The 22656-nt window shown below is 37.1% G+C and overlaps 1 protein-coding gene across 1 annotated transcript; it reads right to left on the reverse strand.

Annotated features, from left to right (window-relative positions):
* Positions 1-1399: 1399 nt before the first annotated feature.
* Positions 1400-10241, reverse strand: LOC120338949 (ras-related protein Rap-2b-like). The gene is made up of 4 exons (XM_078116384.1): positions 9579-10241; positions 5440-5525; positions 4389-4527; positions 1400-3933 (listed from the first exon to the last, which is right to left on the reverse strand). The coding sequence occupies exons 1-4, from the start codon at positions 9668-9670 to the stop codon at positions 3654-3656; spliced, it is 597 nt and encodes a 198-aa protein (XP_077972510.1). The 5' UTR covers positions 9671-10241; the 3' UTR covers positions 1400-3653.
* Between the last annotated feature and the right edge of the window lie 12415 nt (positions 10242-22656).

Consider the following 22656-nt stretch of genomic DNA (forward strand, 5'->3'; position numbering starts at 1 on the left):
AGGTGATAGAAAGCCCGCGGAATAACAAGCACGACTTTCGGCAGGGAATTTTCAACTGATAGCGACTAATGAAGTTACTTGCTCATCTGACATACGGCTCCCTATAAATGGCTACTTATGGCTCGTTTTGTTACACAAAAAAACATCCCACATGCCTTCAATTTGGTACATTGTATTAGCAATCACGCATTCAAGTGATTATCTATTATTTTTGAATTGTTAAGGTTCATAATTGTGTTGTTAGAAAGACTGATGCTGGAAAACTTACTTATGTCTGGAGAAATGACTTCCAAAACTTGCCCTTCAACAATCGGGCGATTCTTTTTAATCAATGTTGTGGGCTACAATATAACTGGCCAATAACGTGGATTCACTTTCATTTGACATTTTTTTGAACATGTTTGTTTGACTTTTGCATGAATTTAAATTTTGAAATACGCCGCTGATAATTCAAAGAATGCTTTGTCTCATAATGGCGCTCAATGTTGTATTCTTCATAACTGAAATAGTTTGTTGGCAAGGAAGGCAAATCGCTGAAGTTTGATTTTTTTCAATAAAGAAATAAGAACGCATCCATTTACCCAAAAAAACGTCTGTTTTCAGTGTCTAGTTTTCGTTTTTTGGCATCTTTAAGATTTCTCAATATAGTTCTGATAACTAAAATACTGCCATATGTAATCATAATACCGGTACGTATACATAATAACCTGGTATAATTGAAATTTGAATAATATAGACATGTGTAAATTGTGATAATGATGTAAAATTGGCAGTATCTAGAACGCAAAAAGGTAAACACATAAAGTGTGAAACGTTGTAGTATTTATTTACGGTTAAAGTTTAACCTATTTTAAGTTCTAACATTTTGATTATTGGAGTGCTGTTAAAATTGATGAGCGAGGCTTAGCAGTAAAACAACCAACGCACATCGCGCAATACATATTACTGTTATTACATGTCATCAAAATTCTGCCTGCGTGTTACATCTAGTGTAGAATCGATAAGGATCTCGAAGGTGTTTCGCATCGTCTCGGGTGATTGTTTGTTTCTACGATATTATGTCATCCACGTAATCTCGTGACAGAATGCAGGGCCGGCCTCAGTCAACAAGTCAATACATACTTTCTCACCCCTAAAAGTTCTAACATATTCATCACAAATCACATTCGACCTGCTCGGAGGCTAAAAGGGTATTCTCCAATTATGCAGACTCGAATTTCGGATTCATGCAAGTTTCTGGCGATCGATTCTCAATTCAATTCGCTACTTCCGGAAGTCAAAAGCAATCTAGTCTAATAATTATGTGTTGCTACAGAAAAGATTGTAACCAAATAACTGGACCATGAGCAACAGCAAGGAGTTCAGTAATCTTATTTTACATAAAGCAAAAAAGCAAAGAAAATTTTTCTCAAAGAAATTGTATTTCACTTAAAACATTCAAGTTGCAACATTAAAATTTACAGTGTGGTATATACACAAATAATTATTCATATACGCATTGATGCATAGAGTTTCGCTTTATTATTAAACCGTTGTGGAGCCGGGACTTGGTGGTTTTTTGCTTATTTTGGAATCGGAATTGTACAGAGCGACCCCAAAAAAAATTAGAACCCGTAATTGCTTCTACGAAAAAAGTAGTCAGAATTTTGAATTCATCTCACATTTAATTTTCAGTTTATTATATGCACCGAGGGTCGGAGTAAAAGTTCACATATGGAACTATAAAGCCAGAGGCTGCATTCCGACAATAAAGTTTTTATCGGCGGATCGTTATACTGAATATTGGGTCGAATTCAGTGTCGGAAGATCGAAGGTCTTATGAACGGCCAGAGTGCCGAGGGCCTGATTTGAAATTCTTAAAGGAAACCACAACAGGCATTAATCATCAAAATTTGTTTAGCATGGGTTCCGGGGATCGGATGGCCTTGAAGTCGACAGTCGAGTAAATAACTGGATATCAGTGAAAACCTGCCTTGTTCGAAACGAAAGACGTGAATAGGCATTATATAAAGCAGGCCCAAACTGGGGGTCGCGACCCTGTAGCGGGTCGAGCAATTAACTTTAGGGGTCGCAAAGAGGTCACACCAATTTAACACAAAGCGATATGCGACTTTTTATCCGAAACACAATTATTGAAACTGATGCAAAAAAGGGGGTCGCGAAAAATTTCGGACCTCCTGAAATATGCGCACCAAGATGGCGCACAACCTGAAATCAGGATGTGTATCAGGTCAGGGTTCAGGTTATGCGACATCTTGGTGCGCATACTACAGGAGTATCAAAATTTCAATATCTTGGAAAGGGTCGCGATCTTTAAAATTTGGGAAGCCCTAATGCAAAGGATTCTATTTGCGGCTACACACCTCTGATTAAATCAGTACCCTTCTGTTTATCTGTACTCAAAATTAATTGGCCTCGCTGGAACCATGTATTGCTAACAAATTCAGCAAATATCAAAGGTTATAAATGGAGTCCAATTTTTCGTTCAAAAGTCGAGTTTTTTTGTGATAAAAATTGATTATCCTGAAGTTAGAGTTTGAACCAGGAGTCGGATCTAAGTGTTACATTACACAAGATTAAAATAGCCGATAGTGCCCTCACAAATGAGACAAAGAATTCAAAAATAGTGGAATACAATATACAAATAGTGGAAAACTGTTACGATCCACGGCGCGGCTTAACAAGTTTGAGAACCACTGTTTCAGAGGGTAGTCGTGTTTTGTGAGGCGTTTCAGTCACTCAGTTTGCTTTTTTTTAATAACGCCAAGGCAATCAAAATGCTTGATTTGGGCATTATCCCTATGAAGCGCTAAGATTCACTGTTAATTGTGACAGAAAATAAAAAAAATAATAATAAAAAGACAACAAAAATCATTTTTTATGGCAATGATTTGAAAATAAATTCAATTTTTCATGGCGAAGTCTAATATCTATATCGATATAAATGTAGGAGGGTTCAGGGAGGCGCAGAAGCCCTTATTTTCAAATTTTCCCCCAACACAAAAAAGAAAATTTTTTGCTGTTGCAATAAGAAAATTTTTCGCGACCAGTGTACACCGGATTCATGCTGAATGACCCGAAATAGAGAACCCATGATGTTCTTGAATATTTCAGTAATTAAGGCCACTTTGCACGAATGCTTTCTCTAGATTAGAGTATGTTCGAATTTTGGATTCTGTTTTTTATGACCACCCAGAAGAAAATAATCGCGCATCTCGAAAACTGAGTTATAATTTCATATTAGTTTAGAACCGGATTCCGATAGGTAATTTGATTTAGCGCAATCCGTGGAGGATTTTAAAAGCCCTTGAATTATTTCAAACTTGTTTCATCCCTCCGCCAAGATATCACAGTTTTTAAAACCTCATTTTACAGTCATGATATACATGGTATTCTGAAACTCTTCCTCTAATTTAATGTTTCATAGTTTGGATAACACGATTATTGACAACATCCAACGGAGTCTATGCCGTCATATTTATAATACAGGCGTAAGTTTATGACAACCTTCTCATGGTTTTTATAACGTCATCGCCGCATTTATTGCCATCTTCTCACGAATGCCGCCATAAGTTGATGAGGTTTGAGAGTTTCTCATACGCCGTATATGACGCCATCATATATAATGACGTCACCACACGTCCCCGATGACGTTACATGATCGAACATTTTTTAGTGTTCCCCTTTTTTTTCTTCGATGCTTCTTTATGAAGGGCGGAGATTCGATCTCGACGTATTCCCTCAAAGTTATTGATCTGTCTAACTGCTTTTGCGAAAACGTCCTCGACCTCCCCCTTATCCATTGCCGATGTCTCCATAAAAATGCACTGAGGCCATCTAGCGGCGAGTTCTTCCCCGTTAGCGGTGTCCACTTCTCGCCCAGTGCCTTCCAAGTCTCGTTTGTTACCGACCAGTACGATCGGGACATTGTCACTGAAAAAATATTGGAACAGTTAGCTTACTGTGCATAACGTTTGTAAGTGAAATTGGGAAAAACAGACAATTTTCCCCAACAGCCAACCTTGTCGAATAGCTTGGGCCAGGGCTCCTATGGAACCTCACCCGACTTTACAGACATGGGACAAACAAGATACCCCGACAGACAGACAAATCATATTGACTAACTCGGGATCAGAAGTCTGGGAGTGCTGTGAAAATTCACTCAAATCCCGAGACAAAAAGATCATATGCGCCAACAGACAGACAATACACGCCAAACAAAATACAGACAGCACACACTAACACACGAAGAATATACACCGACAGGCACACAGTATACGCAGACAGGCAAAAAACCAATATACGCGACATCCAGACAATAAGCGGACAGGCAGACAGAAAGCCAATATACGCCGACAGGCCGGCAACACAACAACAGACAAACGAACCTGCATTTTCCTTTTATAATCTGTTCATGAATTATCTGCACGTCTTCGAACGAGTTCTTGTCGATAATAGAATACACAAGAATGAAGCCATGACCCTCTCTGATATAAACATCTCTCATTTGCGCAAATTGATCGATTCCTGTTAAGTACAAAGTACGGTTGACTGAATTAGCGCGTATCAGATGGATAAATTGCATCGTTAATGAAAGGAAAATTTTAACTTTGGGCGATTGAATTTGACATTTAATGTTCCAAGGCTCATGTCAATGGGCGTGCGCAAACGGGTTCTTGGAATGTCTTCGTAATCAGTGAATCCATTCTTCTATTATGTTTTATACGTTACATCAGGGCAAATCAACTATTTTCACCAAAGGTCGTTTACGAAACTTCAAAATTACTGGGGTCCGGACATCACAAAAATTTATTTTATTAAATAAACGAAACTTCAAATGCAATATTAAATTAAATACAAGAGCAATAAATGGCTCACAAATATGGACGCAAATAATATCACACATCGGCACCAATACGACAAGCTGTATAGCTGTGTATTTAAATTGTATCAAAATCATCCAAAACTATAAAACGATGCTTATAATGCCTAAATATACCAGCAGACGCGGTACAAATTAAATGGTCGAAAGGTCCGGATTCGGACCGCGGTCCGCCAGTTGAGTAGCCCTGCGGTATACGACCGAAGCGAATTGGTAACGTGAATTGCAGCTAACAAATAGCGTCCTCCGGAGAGCGCTATTGAGCTGTCATGCATACAGAAAGTTGAAAATAGGGATTTTTATATTTCCTATTCGCTATTCGAAATGGCCTCTCTCCAGAAGGCTATTGGGTCATATAGGTTAGAAATATGGATGGAAATCGACATCGTTCCCAATCGACATTTGTATGGGCGCCTCCAGAGAGCGCTATTGGGCTGACATGTGGACTGCAGGTTAGGAGTAGGTATGGATATATGGCCACGGCTACAATTTGAATTGCATGCTTTGTAGAAGGCTGCTATATAAACAGTGGTATTCATTTTTTGATGTTTTCCTACCTGCCGTGTCCATCAATTCGATCACACATTGTTCTCCATCTAACAAGTACGTCTTCCTGTGGACTTCCTCGATTGTCGGCTCATAACTGAAACAAGAGAGCAATGATCTAATATACGGACACGAGTGTCAAAACAGTGTTACCAAGAGTCAAATATACCAACAAAATTTTGGGTTATATATCCGGTGCCATAGGCCCCCGGAGAAGGTTAATAATAATAATAAATTACCATTTATCGACTTTTTCCATATTTCAGTAGTAAAAATTCGAAATTGATAGGCCACTAGCTTTTAAGATAAGAGATTTTTTATAACAACAATTTAGTAAAACGACCGTAAAATACCGATTTCCCAAGTGATTCAATGTCAGACGAAACGTTACAGAAATATATTTGTGTTGGTGCGCAGCAGGACTCTTGAATTGCATATTATGGTATTTTCATTCCTGCTACAGCAGCCTTGCATTATACGCATACGGATCCATCGACACAAAAGCATAGAAGAAGAAGAAATAGTTAGATCCGCAGAAACCCAAATGATTACGAACGTTGGATTTAACACTCTTAAACCAGGGGTGGCGAAGGTATTCGGTCCAGGTGCTTGAAATGTTGCCCACCTAGACTTGTGGGCCATTTAAGCGTGGCGTAAAAGTTACACTTTATGAACAGAATTTCATTTACAGTGTTACAAAAGCAAAACGACAAGCGTACGAAGCGAAAGAGAGCGATACGAAACGTTGAATCGAGTCAGCGTGAAAACGTAATAAAATTTTGTTAACGTCCACACAACGAAAGTACGAGGTACCTAAAATACAACCTACGATCATGATCTAACAAGCTTATGCAACATACAGATTTCAATAACAACAACTATGTAGTTCAAGTAGAATCAGTTAAAAGCAGAAATTTATGGCAACATCAGGCGGGCCAAATTGAATCACCCAGCTGGTAGGATTTGGCCCGCGGGACGCAGTTTGCCAATGTCAGCTTTTAACTGTTATGAATTTTTACAATAAATACTGAGATAATAATATCAATGTCGTTCCCTTGAGAAAATTACTGTATACGGCGCTACATATGAATATGAGCATTATACCATTCAATTACAAGGAAGCGCATATGTTCTGTATCCTGTAATTCAAATTAAAAAAAATTGAAAATATAACTGTGAAATTTATGTAACTATTGAAAAGTAGGTGGAATTTTAATAAAGTGCTTTGCATGTTTCCTCTTAACAGCTTCATACCTACTTTGATATAAAACAGGTGTGGGCAAGGCTTTTCGACCAAGGGCCCAACTAGACTGGCGGGCCATGTAAGTGTGACGAAAAATGTTACATTTTATGAACAATATTCACTGTGTTAAAAAAAACCAAAAGAGGAAAAACAATAAGCCTCGTTCCAAAGCTAAATTTAATTGCAATCTCAACAAATTCATTGAGCTATTTTTTAGCTAAAACATCAAAATTTGGTTTAGTTTGGTTGCGGCAGCATCAGGCGGGCCAGATTGAAATACCAACCGGGCCGAATTTGGCTCGCGGGCCTGACAGATATAGGGCCTTTCGAAAAAAAAATTAAATATAGATAATCGTGAATTATGAAATCTTAGAAATTTTTAATGAATTGTTTTGTGTATTTATTCCGAATGAGTCTTAGGGCAAGCACCTAATGTCCTTCATTTTTATTCTGTGAATCATATTTATTGCATTACACCCTTGGCACGGCGGTAGGCGCTAAAATGAATAGGTCTGACGCTAGACCCTTGCATTTGTCTGTTTTCTGGTGGGCGAATGAAATGAAGATATTTATCTATATAAATGTAATTCTCAAAAACCCTTCGTGGCAAAAAGTCATTAAGACGAAACGTTGAGATAACACGATTTTAGATGTTTCGTCTAATTATGAATACTAATATCTTTACAGAACACGAGATGGAGTTAAGAAATTTTGCTTCGTCTTCAGGTAATCGATTATAAATGTTATATTGTTACTGAATAATTACCGATAGATATTGATTATGTCTTCACAGTAGCAAACTGAGACAACCTTTATTTAATCATAATCAATTAATATTCAAAACATGACAGGTTGGCATGGGAACGATAAAGGTAAGTCGTGATCAGACCCAGTCGATCTACAACAAAGACGATTAAAAAGTTAAAGGAGCAAAAACATTCAAATTTATCATTGGATTTGACAGTTCCAGACGTCGAGGGTTCCAAAAATGCCGTCTATTTTGACAAGTTATCAAATATAAAAGTCGCATTTGTCTTATTTTTGCAGTAACGCAATTTTTGCCGACTTTACAACGCCATTTTAGCCGACACTTACTTTCATGGGGTGTTTACGCATTTAATTTGAAAGGGGCTCTGATCAAACAGCATTATTTTGTTGGTTAAATCATTTCGTCGACTATTTCAATCTTCCCACATAATTTATGATGCGTTGTTACATATCAACTTTGAACAAGACTTTAAAATGCAGTCACAACTAATGAGAAACATACATTAAGTATTTATCCCATATTTGACATGTTGGTATGTATGGAGCCAGGGCTACTCAACTGGAAAACCCAAGCTTGAATCCGATGTTTTCAAGTATTCGATATCCCCTTTTCACAATGGATTTTGAAATATTGGAACCCGTTTTTATTTTTCTTGAGTAAATATGCTTAATAAGGCGCTTCATATGAATACTGGTATTAAATCATACAATTACAAGGAAACGTTTATCGCCTTTAAATAAGTATGATATGTGAGGTGTCGGGGTATTGTGCACTGAACTGCAAGTTCTTTCTGCAACAACACCAGTTGGCAACCACTTCAACAGCAAAGGTCACATCATGAACGACACCAGTGCCATGGGAATCGACGCACGTACCAACTATGAGCAAAACAAACAATGAAAACATACAAATTCGCAAACCTGGAACTCTCCCGACATCAATTTTTGAGACAGTTCAGTAGAAACAGACCTAAACCATCCATCTATAATATTTTCGAAATTTATTACAATTATCTTGATTGACCAATGATCTTTTATCTTTAACTGGATATTATTCTTTCATATTTGTAGCCATATTTTGTTTTGTATAAAAGAGTTGGACTATGATCAAACGAAATCTTACAAATGAAGTTGCTGTTTCGTGGGAAAATATTATGCTATTCTTATAATATATGAGTCAGCCTAAAAAAACAATCGAAAGGTATCCTGACATTGAGATAATATAATGATTTATAATAAGCGGAAGTAAATATGATGAATAGTACTTATCGCTTTAGAGACAACACCAAATCTAAAAATAACACAATTCCACGTTTCTTACTATTTTAAGATAATATTTCCATTTCCCCGTTGAGTATTGAGAATTGAATTCTAACCTGAAGTTCATTTCCGCAAAGATTGAAGTTTACAATCTTTATTTTCTAGTTTACGAATTGACAAATTTTAAAAGTAAATTTAACCAAGTTTTTGCCAACTAGTTTTGATATATTTTCTTCTACAAATGCCTACAACAGTGGTTCCCAGCCTTCAAGCACTCATGGCCCCCTGTTTATCATTTCAACGGAATTTAGAATGTTATTTTCATTGAGAGATTTCAAATCCAATTATGTTCAAACAATTCATGCTCAACAAATTGGAAACACATTGTGAAATAACTTTATCAAGCAATGAAACTGGAAAGAACAGGGAGTTTTTCTGTAAAGTGAAAAGTAAAATTGGTTTTGCGCCTAGCATGTTGCTTCCCCTTCAACTACTCTGTGGCGTCCATGGAGGACCAGGGCCCAGGTTGGGAACAGCTAGTCCACAATGATCTACAAGGGCGAAAAGAAATTATTAATTGATGCCAAGTTGGACCGTAACGGCTAGCGGAGTTTTCACGAGTCTTAATTAAAGGTCTGAATTGCGTTTCAATCTGCGAAAAATTGCTATGTATTACATAGAATTTTTTTTTCAATTTCAAAAAGGGGGTCCCAGACCTCGCCACCACCAGACCTTTGGCTACGCTCTTGGTCATGACTAAATTCATTGTAATACCGTGTCGAAATCTATGAATGTTTTAAAATTAGTATGCCGCGACATAAAAAAGCACAGAACTAAACACCGAGAAACTTATGAATATTTATTGCTTTACAAACTTACTGTTCTTCAAAATATTGACGAGTAAACTGTGTTGTGATCGATGTCTTGCCGACTCCTCCCGACCCCATTAAGACGATTTTAAATTGCTTCATTTTTGAGACGAATTATACTGATTTTTGTGACGAATCGTCTTTCTGTCTGAGAAGATATGTTCGATTCTTTTTTTTCGATGAAGTGTATTATTTCCGAGTAGATTCAATATGCACAACGTTGTGACGTCCAGTTACGTCTCGACAAATTGTCTTAGTTTATAATTTCTCCAAATCAAGTTTTGTGTAGTCAGACAGTGAACGCTAAGTCAGCCGTTTATATTGATAGGACGTACTGTATAGCGTCCGACTTTCGAGTCAAATCGTCTCAATTTTGTGACGAAATGCCCTGGTTACAAGTGATATTCTCTAAACCAGCTGAAATTGTCCAAAATCCCTCCAGTATATTCAGCTTCCACGTTCTGATTTATATATACTATATAAGTATTTCCGGTTTTGAGTTATATATATTTTTTCAACAGCGTCGATTTTCTTCCTCTCGGACTCTTCCTGTTATTATTCGAAGACCTGTTTACTGTTTCGATAGCGTCCGTAGCCTGTATCCTTTCAAATGTGTCAGCAGTAAATCCAAATATCCTTCTAGAAAAAATACACTATATTGAACCTTCAAGATCTGTAAAAAGTGTCCGATTTACATAAATTAGCGAGTTACACGGGTCTGCAATATTCCATTGGAACCTGGGGTCCTCACTCCCATAAGCCCTGCGCTAATTCTAGGTGAAATTGAACCATTTTAAATCAAAATCATGTGTGGGTCAACGTGTTTACCCCCCCCCCCTCTACATGCGGCCCCAAGATAGTTGAGGACGCCTCATGGATATACATACACTTACTTATTCCAAGCCTGTAGGTCGGTTTCGATAGCGCCCTCTTTCGTGGCATGTATACATTGAATGACTAATAGAAGAAATTTAAATATTTGATGTGTCTCGCTCTAATCAATATATTATAGAAACTATGACAAATAATTGACAAGTGTTTTGTTATTTCTGGCAAGTAGTAATTCATGATTAATTGGGAAGAGGATATAAATAAACTTGATCAATGGCACGGGTCTTTGCATAATATACAAGTATCTAAACTGCATTGAAGCCTAGAGTAATTAGGATAATTGATATTGAAAAATTACAATACATAATGCGAACACCCTGAAGGGAAATTCGGAAGAGTTGACAGTACTTCAAATTAGATTTAAATTCTTATTCTTATATGTGACATAGAATATAAGTGAAAAAACAAATACTCTCAAATTGGACTCCATAATCAGCATAAAAGATGATATGAATAAAATTCATAAAACTGATCTGTTAACATTTTGAAAATATCTGTCTGTGTCATACACTGATACAAAATAGCAATTAGAATTTTAACACAGTGTAGTATCCTCTAAGTCTAGTTATTTTAATTCCTACCGTAAACACTCATTGCACAAACATAGACGCAATTTAAAGATCTGGAATGCGAAACACCAATATAAACACCAGTAAAGTAACTACCACACGACAAGAGGTAAAGAAGACTCATCTCTGAGCAATGTTTTGGGCACTCACTCAAAAATAAATAAGACTCATCTCTGAGCAAAGTTACGGACACTCACTCAGAAGTAAAGAAGACTCATCTCTTAGCAATCATCAGCTACTAAGGCCATAAAGAAATATGCGGTACCATACATGTCAGTAAAAAACAGTAAGCAGAATACCTGCAATAATTCAAGTTAACATGCTGAAACAACTGCCTTTTCAGAGGACCTAATTTCACAAGATAGCTCTATCTGCTGCGCAGTGCCTCACATAATAATAATAATAAATCGCACAGACGGACACCAACCGCATATAACCGAAACCATGCTGTTAAAAATGTAGTCAAAGCAACTTGTATTTCATAGTAGTTAAATAAGTATGCACTTCCTCTTACAAAGGAAATCGATTACCAATAGACCTGTAATTTTAGCGCGTTACGAGAATTCCGTTTTGTTCATATCCAAGGCTGTTTTTTCATTTTATGAGGTCGTGAGATTGGGGAGAAGAAAGCCCACAAGACAGCTTATTTACAGAATAGGGTTTCATATTTATCCAGGGGTAAAGGAAAACCGATAAGACGATTTAATCATATGGCGTATCCCGACCTCTCTAATTCGGTTACCAGCCCGATAAAACAGCTTAATCCTATGTCGAACCGCGGCCTTTCATCTGTTCACGGGCCAATGCCATGCATGGGAATAGTAATTGGTGTTTTTCTACCTAATTTTAGTATTTATTCATAACTCATAACACTGTCTAAACGTGAGTCCATTTCTACTTTTATTTGATTTTGCTTTGGGTATATTCTCATACGAGTTATTCAGATGACGTCCGCTCGTATAAAAAATGTATATTTTGAATATGCAATTGAGATATACGTATTTATTTGTCAATTTCTTGAATAGCATTTCTGGGACTCGCACTTCTTACATTCATTATTTTGATAGCACATGCCATTGTTGTTTTATTACTTTTACATCTATGCTGTGTGAAGATTGATTGTTCCGCATGGCATTTGGTAGATCGCCACAGACGTTTTCGATGGTCTAGCGACAACCGAAATATCAGCAGATGACACCGTTCGTCTGCCAAATATAATCATCTATCTCTCTATCACCTTTTTCGTTGCTGTTGCAAGTTCATTGCGGTGTACTTTAGGCTTTAACTTATATATTTTGGTTGCAATTTAACTGGTTTGCGCATTACTAAAATTAGTTGACCGGTTTACCGTTTTGTTAGGATAAACGGGCTAGCAATCACCGAAATTTGGTTGACCGGTTAACCGAATTTTTCAAATCTGGTGTATATATCTAAACAAACTTGATCCATATACTGTTATTGCCTCACACTTATTTTCTGATCTATTTTTTTTATATTGTATTTATCTTTATGGTGGTCTACCGACAACCGAAATGTAAGCAGACGACACCGTTCGTCTGCCAAATATGATCATTCGTTTTTACCACCCCTTTCTATAAAGGCTTTCAGTTCTATTTTTTTTTTATATTGAAACAGTCTTTTCCATAATTTCGTTTATAGCAAATTATACGCTGTATTGTTATTGTGAGATAAATAAAGTCAAAACAGATAAAAAATAATGTTGGAATAATAACGGGACCGAAACTTAAAACTAATTTCATTTCATATTTTGAAACATAGTAAATTGTAATTAAACTTTTCGGTCTCCCTTGGCCAATTTTACGACAAAACGTAACTAACTGGCTATACTTTCGGCCGAATCGAGAAGCGTATTCAGCACGTTTATCTGTAATTACAGATGTGAATAACTTGCCAAAATCTATCCAACGGTCATCGCTATAGCAAAAATCGTCTGTTTCGAGTTCCGGATCGGATGTATCGTTAAACAAACTGATACACTATCACCTTATTGTCACTCAAGAGCGTGCCAAATTTTTCTGCTACTCAGGGCGAGTTTCATATCTTACGTAAACAAAAACATATTGAGAAAAACGCGACACTGATAAACCCAAGGCCAACCCCTAAGATGCCCTCGTTGTCATCACTAATTTCCTGAACTGTTCTCTTCCATTCTGTGTATCTAAGTCAGAATAAGACAGGTTAAGGTAATATCTTGTTATCTCCCGACCTCTTATTTTGTGATCTGTCTTTTCTTTTCATCTAAGATTAGATTAATTTTATCTAATTTCGTATCCTGACCAAACCAGAGATAAAAAAAAATATCGTTCGCGGTGGCACAAGAATGAGTATGAGCGTTCCTTATATTTTCACTAGTTGAATAAGTCTAACATGTCTACTATGATATCACAACCAAAGCAGGAAATTACCTGCAAAGGTAATGTTTTGTCGTTCGCTTCAGTCGTCCACTCGCCTGATTTTCCCTGCCCCGGCATCAATATACAATCCAACCGCTGCCAACTGATTGAAGACAGTCGAAATCGAATATGCTTTATGATACAACTTCAGGTGAGACGACTTCGGGCGACAACCCTTATTCTAGTTAACAAACCTCTTCTTATTCGAGAAAACGAATGCTTCGACTTTAAGTTCCCCATTTCAAATTTCGACTCCGAAAAAACAAAACGACTAACACCGGCTCCATAAAACTTAAAATACAAATCCTACTTCACAACCTCACTCATTTATTAATAGTCATTTGGATATATGATATCCTAGTTCAGACGCTTTGAACGTGGTAATACCGTAGGCGTATTAAACGTATAACAAAATACTGCTGAGTGACGCTATAGGTGTACTAAAGAAGCTTTATTATTTCCCCCCCTTCCGGAGTGAATATAAAAACCTATCCCAGCCAACAAAACGTTTCTTATTTGAGCAAAAGAATTGACGACTTTATAGGCGTATATTTGCGACAATTTCAACATGACTACGGAAAACTCGAAAAGTCCATGCTTCCGAAAACAAATAACTGGCTAACCAATCCCATAACCGACATGGACTGGTAACCGGACGATGAGCCGTGGCTCGCCATATGATTAAGCTGTCTCAACGGCTTTCCTCTCCCCGTGATGAATATGTAAATATCCTAAATACGAATCGACAGGAACAACCCTGTTTTTAAGCAGTGTTTTGAAAGTCTAATAGTTGAGATACCCTGACTTCGGTCGTTTCCTACTTACAATGAACGTAGACAAGTTAACTATACACCAAAAATACTATACCACTACTTTCAACATTCTGCAACCGCCCTCTTGGCTTTCCTCTCTCCTGGTATAGACATAAGTTATGAAAATATTTCTCATTTAAAACTGGTACGCGACAAGCGCTACCAATCAACTGACTGAAGACAACCGCGTCAAATGTGTATTATGAGGAACAATTAACAGTGTCGTTTCCGCAATGCATCGTTCTATTACGTCATACTGCATATCCCACGCATAATGCGTATAAAAAACGAATGCCAAAGATCATTTTCTCAGAGAGTGTCACAAAGGTTATGTCATTCACAACTTTCCGGGTGACAAGGGAGAAAGTAATGTGGGATAAATGGGGGTATAATTTACTTATAATTATTCTTTATGAAAATGAATTTTGTCCCGAGAAGCGCAATAATATCGCGTACTATTCTGATAGAACCCCACTCATTTCAGATATGTTCTCTTCGATTCTATATATCTCGAATTAGGGTACAGGAACGTAGGCTTTGATGGCCTTTTTTTTTTTGAAAAGGGAAAAAGCACCAAAAAGCTGTTACCTGTTACGGTCTTACTTGGAACTTAAGAATCCCAAAATACCATAGACAATTTCTAGCTACGCCGCTGTTGGGGTCCTGCTATTGCCCGCTATTTTTTTTTACATATCTAACCCGAAATGAAATTTTGACTGAATGCTAGAGCCCTTTATCAGCAGCAAAGTCATTGAAAAATGAGTAGAAATAATACAAGTAAGCCTTTAGTGATTCACATCTTCACACAATATAGAATGAATATTTATAGCAGAATTACATAAATGTGGAAAATGTGCTTGCCTATGTATATAGAAACACAACACGTACCAGTACAACGGACGGGACTTTTAACAGGAAATGAGTAACCATCTTGTTTCGTCTATTACAGTGGTTCCCAACCGGTGAAAAATTTTCCACTAGTGGGAAATTTGGAGGTTGCAGGTGGGAAATTGAATGCTCCTCTAAAAAAGTACGCACAACAACACAATTATTAAATATTACACAATGAAAATCCTAATATATGCCATGAAGCGGAAAAAGATTCCCCTCTAATTAATCAAAACTAAAATCACGTTGTTGGGCATGATATTCTGATCGTGCTACCCAACTCATTTTGATCTTTGGTCGGCCGATAACAACTCACAGGCATGTCTCGAGCGAGCACCAATGCTTTAAATTAAACGTTACGCAAGTAGATTTTCGATGCAGAGCCGCAAAAGATAACAGTTTTTATTCAAATGTCTCGGAGATATTGGGTAAGCACGCGCTCTGATGAACAAATATTTGACCCGTCCATCCATTCTGCTAAATTTTTAATAAAAGATAATGGCTTATGTAAAAATAAAGTACGATCATAGTCATCTCGGCTACGTTTCACTTTTTTAACGAAAAATTTTGAGCAACTGCAGCAATGCGTTTTTTGCACTAAGACCATTTCCAATGGTTCTATGTAGCTCCATGAAACGAGGCAACATATTTCAAATACCCATTTGCTTATCAGTTTGCTAAAAAAAATTGCAAAATGAAAGCAGGATAAGATTCGACAACATGGGCAATTTCAAATGAGTTCAAAGATGATATTAACTGCGTCATATGTAGATGTCCTGCGAATAGCAAGAACCAAAAGTTCCATAACATCGGTGGGACATAAATGAAACTTTGTCTCGTGGAGTGTGATGATATTCTGCTGAGTAAGTCTGCGCCGTCAAAGATGAGCGGATCTCCTTGTCCAATAGCAATGCGCATTTTCAAAAATAGATTCGAACTTCCGGTCTATCATATATAAAAAAAAAACAGCAAAATTCATATTGACGGTGTAATGTTATGTAAACTTTAATGCGTTTTTTGTAATTTTAAGCATTGAATTGTTCTATTCGATGGATAACACAGATTTTCTTTACACGGATCGTCACTGTCTTGGGATGCTACACGGCGCAATGAGTGTTCTCACAGGGTTTGAAACTCTACACCAATTTCAAGCCTTTATCATAGAAAGTCATACCAATTATTATTGACAAGAAAAATATTCTTTTTAAATAAGTCCATATGTAATGGGAAATAACAACTCAGCCTAATCGGAAGTGGGAAATTAAGATAAAAGGGTTGGGAACCCCTGGTCTATTATGTCATCATGTTGTACAAGGAAGTGCAGAATTGTAGTTGCCGAGCAGCTACGGGGTTTCGCAAGTTTCCATCCAAATCCAAAATCTGTATTAATATACATGGTGAACCAAACGTAGGATAACAGTTATCCATAGTTAATTGATTTGAAAACTGCCCACCTATTTTGGGCCCACTCTGACAACAATCAAATGCCTATTAGTCGTGTCAACACTTCAAATATCTTTTTATTTTGCGAGTATTATGTTTGCTTTTGTATATATTTATAGCTTATACCAGGGATGTGCAACCTGCGGCCCGCGGTCCAAATGAGTTTAATTCGATACGCGCGAGTAATTCCAATCTGTTTAGCGTTGCAAAGCCTATACCTGAGTTCAAATTATTATATATGCCTCTGACGTTTCAATGTCCTAACAGTTTACTTGAAAACGTTTGTGCCTGCAACTACTAGGAAGCCTATGTTAAATAGAGATGCGGCCCGCCCACCTATATCTGAACCCACGACAATTGCACCTGCATACTATTGTACCTATGGAATTTTTTTTGTTTCGCGGATATTTGAACCTATACTAACCCTAACCCATGGGTTTTAGCACCCGCATATAGATTCAACCCGCGGGTATACACATGGGTTCAAATGTACATGGTTCAAATTGGGTTCAAATGTACGTGGGTTCAAATGTACGGTCACCAATATTTAGCACTGTCATATTTAGACTGACGGAGTGTAAAACCGATAATGCGACTCAATCATATGGCGAACATTTCGTTCTGTTACTAGCTTATCCTTCAAATTGAACATAACAAATTCCAATGAAACACTTCTGAAACCTTTTGCAAAAAATGACAAATAAGATTAACTTCATAAACTTTTGCGAGCTACAAAATTACGAAAATAAAATCTATTTACCTATCAATCGCTTCATCCGTTATGAAGGTATAAAAGCGCCCATAAATAAAATTTATCATACAACATGCAACAGCACGAACGATACTGCCGATCGTTATCCACCAATAAATAAAACTATACCATGGACAAAGAAAGCTTCATCATATATATACCATGGAATACGCTATTGAACTAGCGAAACTCCTGTGCGTTACATACTAATCCAGTAAGCTACATGACTCAAATAAAGGTGCATCAGTATTACACCATACGAAACGGTTAGTATTAAGTTCAGTTTTAGGGTGACAAAGCGGACAACCCTATAAATCATTGTTTTGTCAGAAACAAGATGTGGTGTCAAACTATGCTGTCATAAGTTGTTTCCGTAGAAACAACTATGACGTCACACGTATATTGTTAATTAAATCGGATTGATGTCTTCTGCGAGCAATGACAAGATGGAAAGCTCTTTCGCTCAGTATCTCAAGATTGTCCTACACGATATGTCCGTCATTAACACTTTTAGCTCGACTCGCAGTTAGATTTAAGAAAGTTGAAAATTTTAACACCGACTCCGGACTTCTGTGTGCTTTAAAATACCACCCCGCCTTCAATAAAAACGAAGTAACTCCAGACACTGCATGTTCTGGCAGAAGCATAAGGTACTGTTATACTTAGGTGTAACAAGTAATAGAATTTTATATGTTGGCAGGAGATCAAGATACTGCCGATGAGAGGAATGAGGAGGAGGCTGCCGCAAATATGGGACTTGTTTTAAGCGTTGGCAATTTTCTGAGAACTTTCAAGACTTTCCTATCTCTTGTTTTTGTTTAAAAAATACTAAAATACTATGGAGGAATGTTCAATGTAATCCTACTAAATTGCTTCTTTCTGTTCATTCAATCTGCCCTCGCTCGCACCTCCTGACAATCTAATAATCAAATATTGGTTTATCCTAGAAATATAATTCTCGTTGCTGGTAATCTAAAAACGATATTATGCTGTTATGATCCCATCATTAATTTGCGGGAGTTGATTTTTTCAAACTTAGGTTATTGCACCAATTTCTAATTATCCTAGCCTTATTGGTTTCAATACTAATCTTATTGCCACAGAACTAATTATCTGATCTTCTTCATGCAGGCTGCTTTATATGACTGTGTCTTAAGTTAGGATCACCAAGGTTAGGTCATTATCCCAGCTTCGCACTTATACTAATTCAGTGGTTCCCAACCTTCTATGACCAGTGGCCCCACTAGATATTAGCACTCATGGCCCCCAGTTTATTCAGTGGTATTAATAGTGTTATTTTGATTGATAGATTCCGAATCCTATTTGTTCAAACAATTCATGCTCAACAAAATGAAAACACCCTGCGAAATAACCTTAACAAGCAATGGAACTGGGGAGTTGAAATGAGAAAAGTAAAATCAGTTTTGCGCCTGGGATTGTGGCCCCTATTCAACTGCTTTGTGGCCCGCGGTTGGGTAATCTAATATAACCAGAATAAAATAAAACAGATCACAAAATTCGGGCGGAGCAATAACATAATAGTACTGAACACTATTTGCCGAAACCTGCAATATAGATTACAGAAAGCTATTATAAACCAGATAAACAGCGTTGCAGTTATTTTCGCTGACTATCTAATAATTCCCAGTATATTCCCGGTACATCCGCATGGCGTGATCCTTAATCACACGTGTTCATGACGTATGCTACATTAAACACCAGACCAGCTTTTCTTAGGTCATTCATGGGCCTGACTTCACAAACCAGGCTAGTGTAAGGTCCACGCTTGGGCACGATTAGCCTGTTTACTCGAATATACTGAGATGACTAATTTGGATCAGTAAGTTTTTTTTTAATCATATCGCTTTAAATTGATTCACATATATGAGTAATGTCATGTGAGTCGGGTTCATACCAAAATGGGCTACAGCAAGAGAGCGATGATCACATATATGAACGCGGAGCCAAAACGCACCGCAAACTGCACGACTAACGCAAACACAAAAAATATAGGAATAAATAAAAGTAAAAGCCTTATAGAAAAAAATACAATCTTTCACCACTGGAAATTTCAAAGCAATTGGTCTAGCAATCAAAGCGAACAGTGACTGTTTCACAAGAAGAACAAGAAAAAGAATTCCAACAACAACATAACGAGAATATCGGTCAGAGAACGAAGACTTATCGATCGAAAGTTAGGGGATCCCCCAAAACAGCGCTCTTACTCCACAGTGACACCTTGTGTCCCATCCCTAATTAATTATTAACTCGCTAATTATACGACATAATTCGCCCAAAATCGATAGGCTTCTGCAAAATTTGGAGCAGATTCAACCACGCCTTCGTGAGATATCGCGTGCATCTAACAGACAGACAGACAAACACCTATCAACATACTTACCTATCTAAAGATCGATAAGTAATAAACGCAGCTTCGGCACTATGCTCGGTTTCCTCAAGAAACTACAAGTAGAGCCCCGTCTGTGAATATACAGACATCTTTTCTACGCTGTAAAATTAGGAAACGCTACAAAGAAGCGCAATTTACAAAACAAAATTTATAAGAAGACTTTTTCCGACCCGAAAACGGCCATTTACAAGCCGGCCTCGAGGGTCTAAAATGCGTTTCAGCTGCGAGAAATTTGTATGTATTATTTAAAAAATAAATTTTTACATTTCAATCCTCCAATTTCCCCTCCTGACTACGTCCTTGCCTGGGCCGTTTCATTACCCACTTTTAATCGACTAAATGAAACAACTCGATAATAATTAAACGAGAATATCGATCGGAGACCGAAGACTTATCGATCGAAACTGCGGTTTCGATTCATGACTATAGTGACACCATGTGTCTAATCACTAATCAATTAATAACTCGCTAATTATACGACATAATTCATCCAATTCATCAATAGGCTTCTGGTCCAAGATATGATGAATGCACATGCAAAATTTGGAGCAGATTCAACCACGCCTTCTTGAGATATCGCGTGCATCTAACAGACAGACAGACAGACAAACAGACAAATACCTATCAACATACTTACCGATCTAAAGATCGATAAGTAATGATTTCACTTTTGAATCTCGTTTCCTTTCTCCCTGCATAACGGCAGCAAACACATAGACAAAGTTATTTTGTTTGCTATATCAGACTGAATGCTTCTGAATTGCGAACTTTGGCCGATGAAACTTAAATCTATTGATGACTAAAGTGTCGTCATGAGACCTTTCCCATACAACAAGCTGAAACCTGCTGATGCCAAATTTGCCAGGGCCGACCTCAACTAGTACTCACGCAATAGTAAGAAACGAGTTTCTCCGAAAATAGAAAAGATTCTTATTTCAATTTTCTCCCGAAAAATGACACTCATTTTGGGGGAATGTCTTTTATTTTCATTTATCAAAAACAAAATTACAAAGTAGATAATTTTTAAATATACAGAATATGAAACCGATATCCGCTTATAAATAACACGTTTTTATTTAAAAAAAAAACATATCTAAACATAGATTGTTAATCATTCTAAACGTGAAAAAATTTCTTGCTATCGACTATGTAAACAAAATTCAATATTTATTGGGTCTTATTTTAAGGGGAGAGCTTTTATTAAAATAATTTCCAAAATTCACGCTAGGTCTTATTTTCCAGGAAACACGGTTTATTTCGATATCTGTTTCAACAAAACAATCCGGGGCAAAACAAACAAATATAGGGGAAATCAAATTCAGAATATTAACCAATGGAATTCGAATTTTAAAAACAGGTTCTCTTTTGTATATAACTTACTAACGTATGTCACTACGTAAGCTACTCCAACGTGACACACTCTACCGCAGGCCCGGCCCGTCAAGTCATTTACAGTAGCCTACAAAGATGTTGCACACCCCTATTCTACACACATCTCATACATAGCATAAAGTAAATGTATCAATAGAAAAATTCCATCACCCTCAACTCAAAAGTGGAGAGCGATGCCCAAATATATGACCACTAAGTGATACAGGTATGCAAATGCAATTATATTTCACAGTGGCCTATCGGTAACGTATCCCAGCTGAGTAGCAGATTTAAACTCACGCAAAAGCGGAACCGCCAAAATTAGCGCAATTTTTAATTTTGATGATTACATCGCCCAAAAAAATAATTCCAGATGTCACATAAATTTTTGAAGTGAATAAAAATATAATCTTCAACCACTTAAAATTTCAATTGCTTCAGTTGTTAATGAGAAAAGCGACAAGAAGAAAAGAAATACTGATAAGAAGATCAACAAAACAACGAAACGCTCCATTTCGTGTCCAATTACAAATCACAATTGGGACCTCCGGAGAGGCATTAACGAGAGTACCCAATCCTCACAAACCTTCTTAGGGATGTGCCGTTTTTTATCTGAATCTCAAATTGACAGCTACTGCGCAATTAGTAAACATTGCAAACCTCTAGTAATCTGAATCAATTCAAAGCGATTCTATGTTAACCTGCCATATGGTCGAACGGTACTCTGCTCTAACACACGGCCGGAAGCTGCAAATCGTTTGCAGTTCTGTGAACATTTCGCAATTCAATGGGTAATTTCCCAAGCAATGACTTCCTCGTTAACTTCCCCAATATGACTAGAAAATTCTCATAGGGTCAAGGGTCAGGAGAACGGTATTCCCTCAACACTACCTAAGTTTAATAGTACCTATACCACCGTGATTATTATACTACTCTGTTTCATATTACAAGATTGTCATCACGTGTAAATTAAATGTAAACATATCTGTTCTATAATAACCTAGCTGATTTCCGATTTATGACGTCACAAATCACAAGAAAATTTAAATATAAACAAATCCGTTCTTTAAATAAACTAACAACTAATGTATTTGCAACCTAAACGTGAATTGAATATAACCAGCAGTATAAGTAAGGAAACCGTGGCCACGATGATATTTGCGTTTTCCGCTTGAAATACTGTCGTATGCGAAGAGGCTCTATAAATCGTTTAGCTTAATTTTTGCTGTTCCCTTTTTTTTTGAGAGGTGGGGGAAATTTTTTCCTCTTCAATTACTGAGCCAACTGCTTTGAAATGATTAGTAGTTGAACATTAAAGTGTTCTTTCTTTGCAATCCCGTCCCAGCTTTTAATAAGTTCATCCATCCTAAAGTTGAATTAAAAGATGGAAAAGGAAATTGTATTGTAGTCAAAAACCCTGTATTCTAATTGCGCTACGATGATGATTCTTGTCACAAAATTGACCTAGCAAAGTGAAAAAATTGGTTTGTGTTAATATTCAACGTGACAAATTGCGCGACGTCAATTTATTTTTTTGCA

The sequence above is a fragment of the Styela clava genome, chromosome 9 (genome assembly GCF_964204865.1).
Source record: "Styela clava chromosome 9, kaStyClav1.hap1.2, whole genome shotgun sequence".
Lineage (NCBI taxonomy): Eukaryota > Metazoa > Chordata > Ascidiacea > Stolidobranchia > Styelidae > Styela > Styela clava.

Coding starts and splice junctions, on each gene's coding strand:
- LOC120338949 (XM_078116384.1), bottom strand. CDS start 9,670: ATGAAGCAATTTAAAATCGTCTTAATGGGGTCGGGAGGAGTCGGCAAG. Junction 5,526..9,578: donor CGTCAATATTTTGAAGAACA/GTAAGTTTGTAA, acceptor CTCTTGTTTCAG/TTATGAGCCGACAATCGAGG. Junction 4,528..5,439: donor CGAATTGATGGACACGGCAG/GTAGGAAAACAT, acceptor TGTACTTAACAG/GAATCGATCAATTTGCGCAA.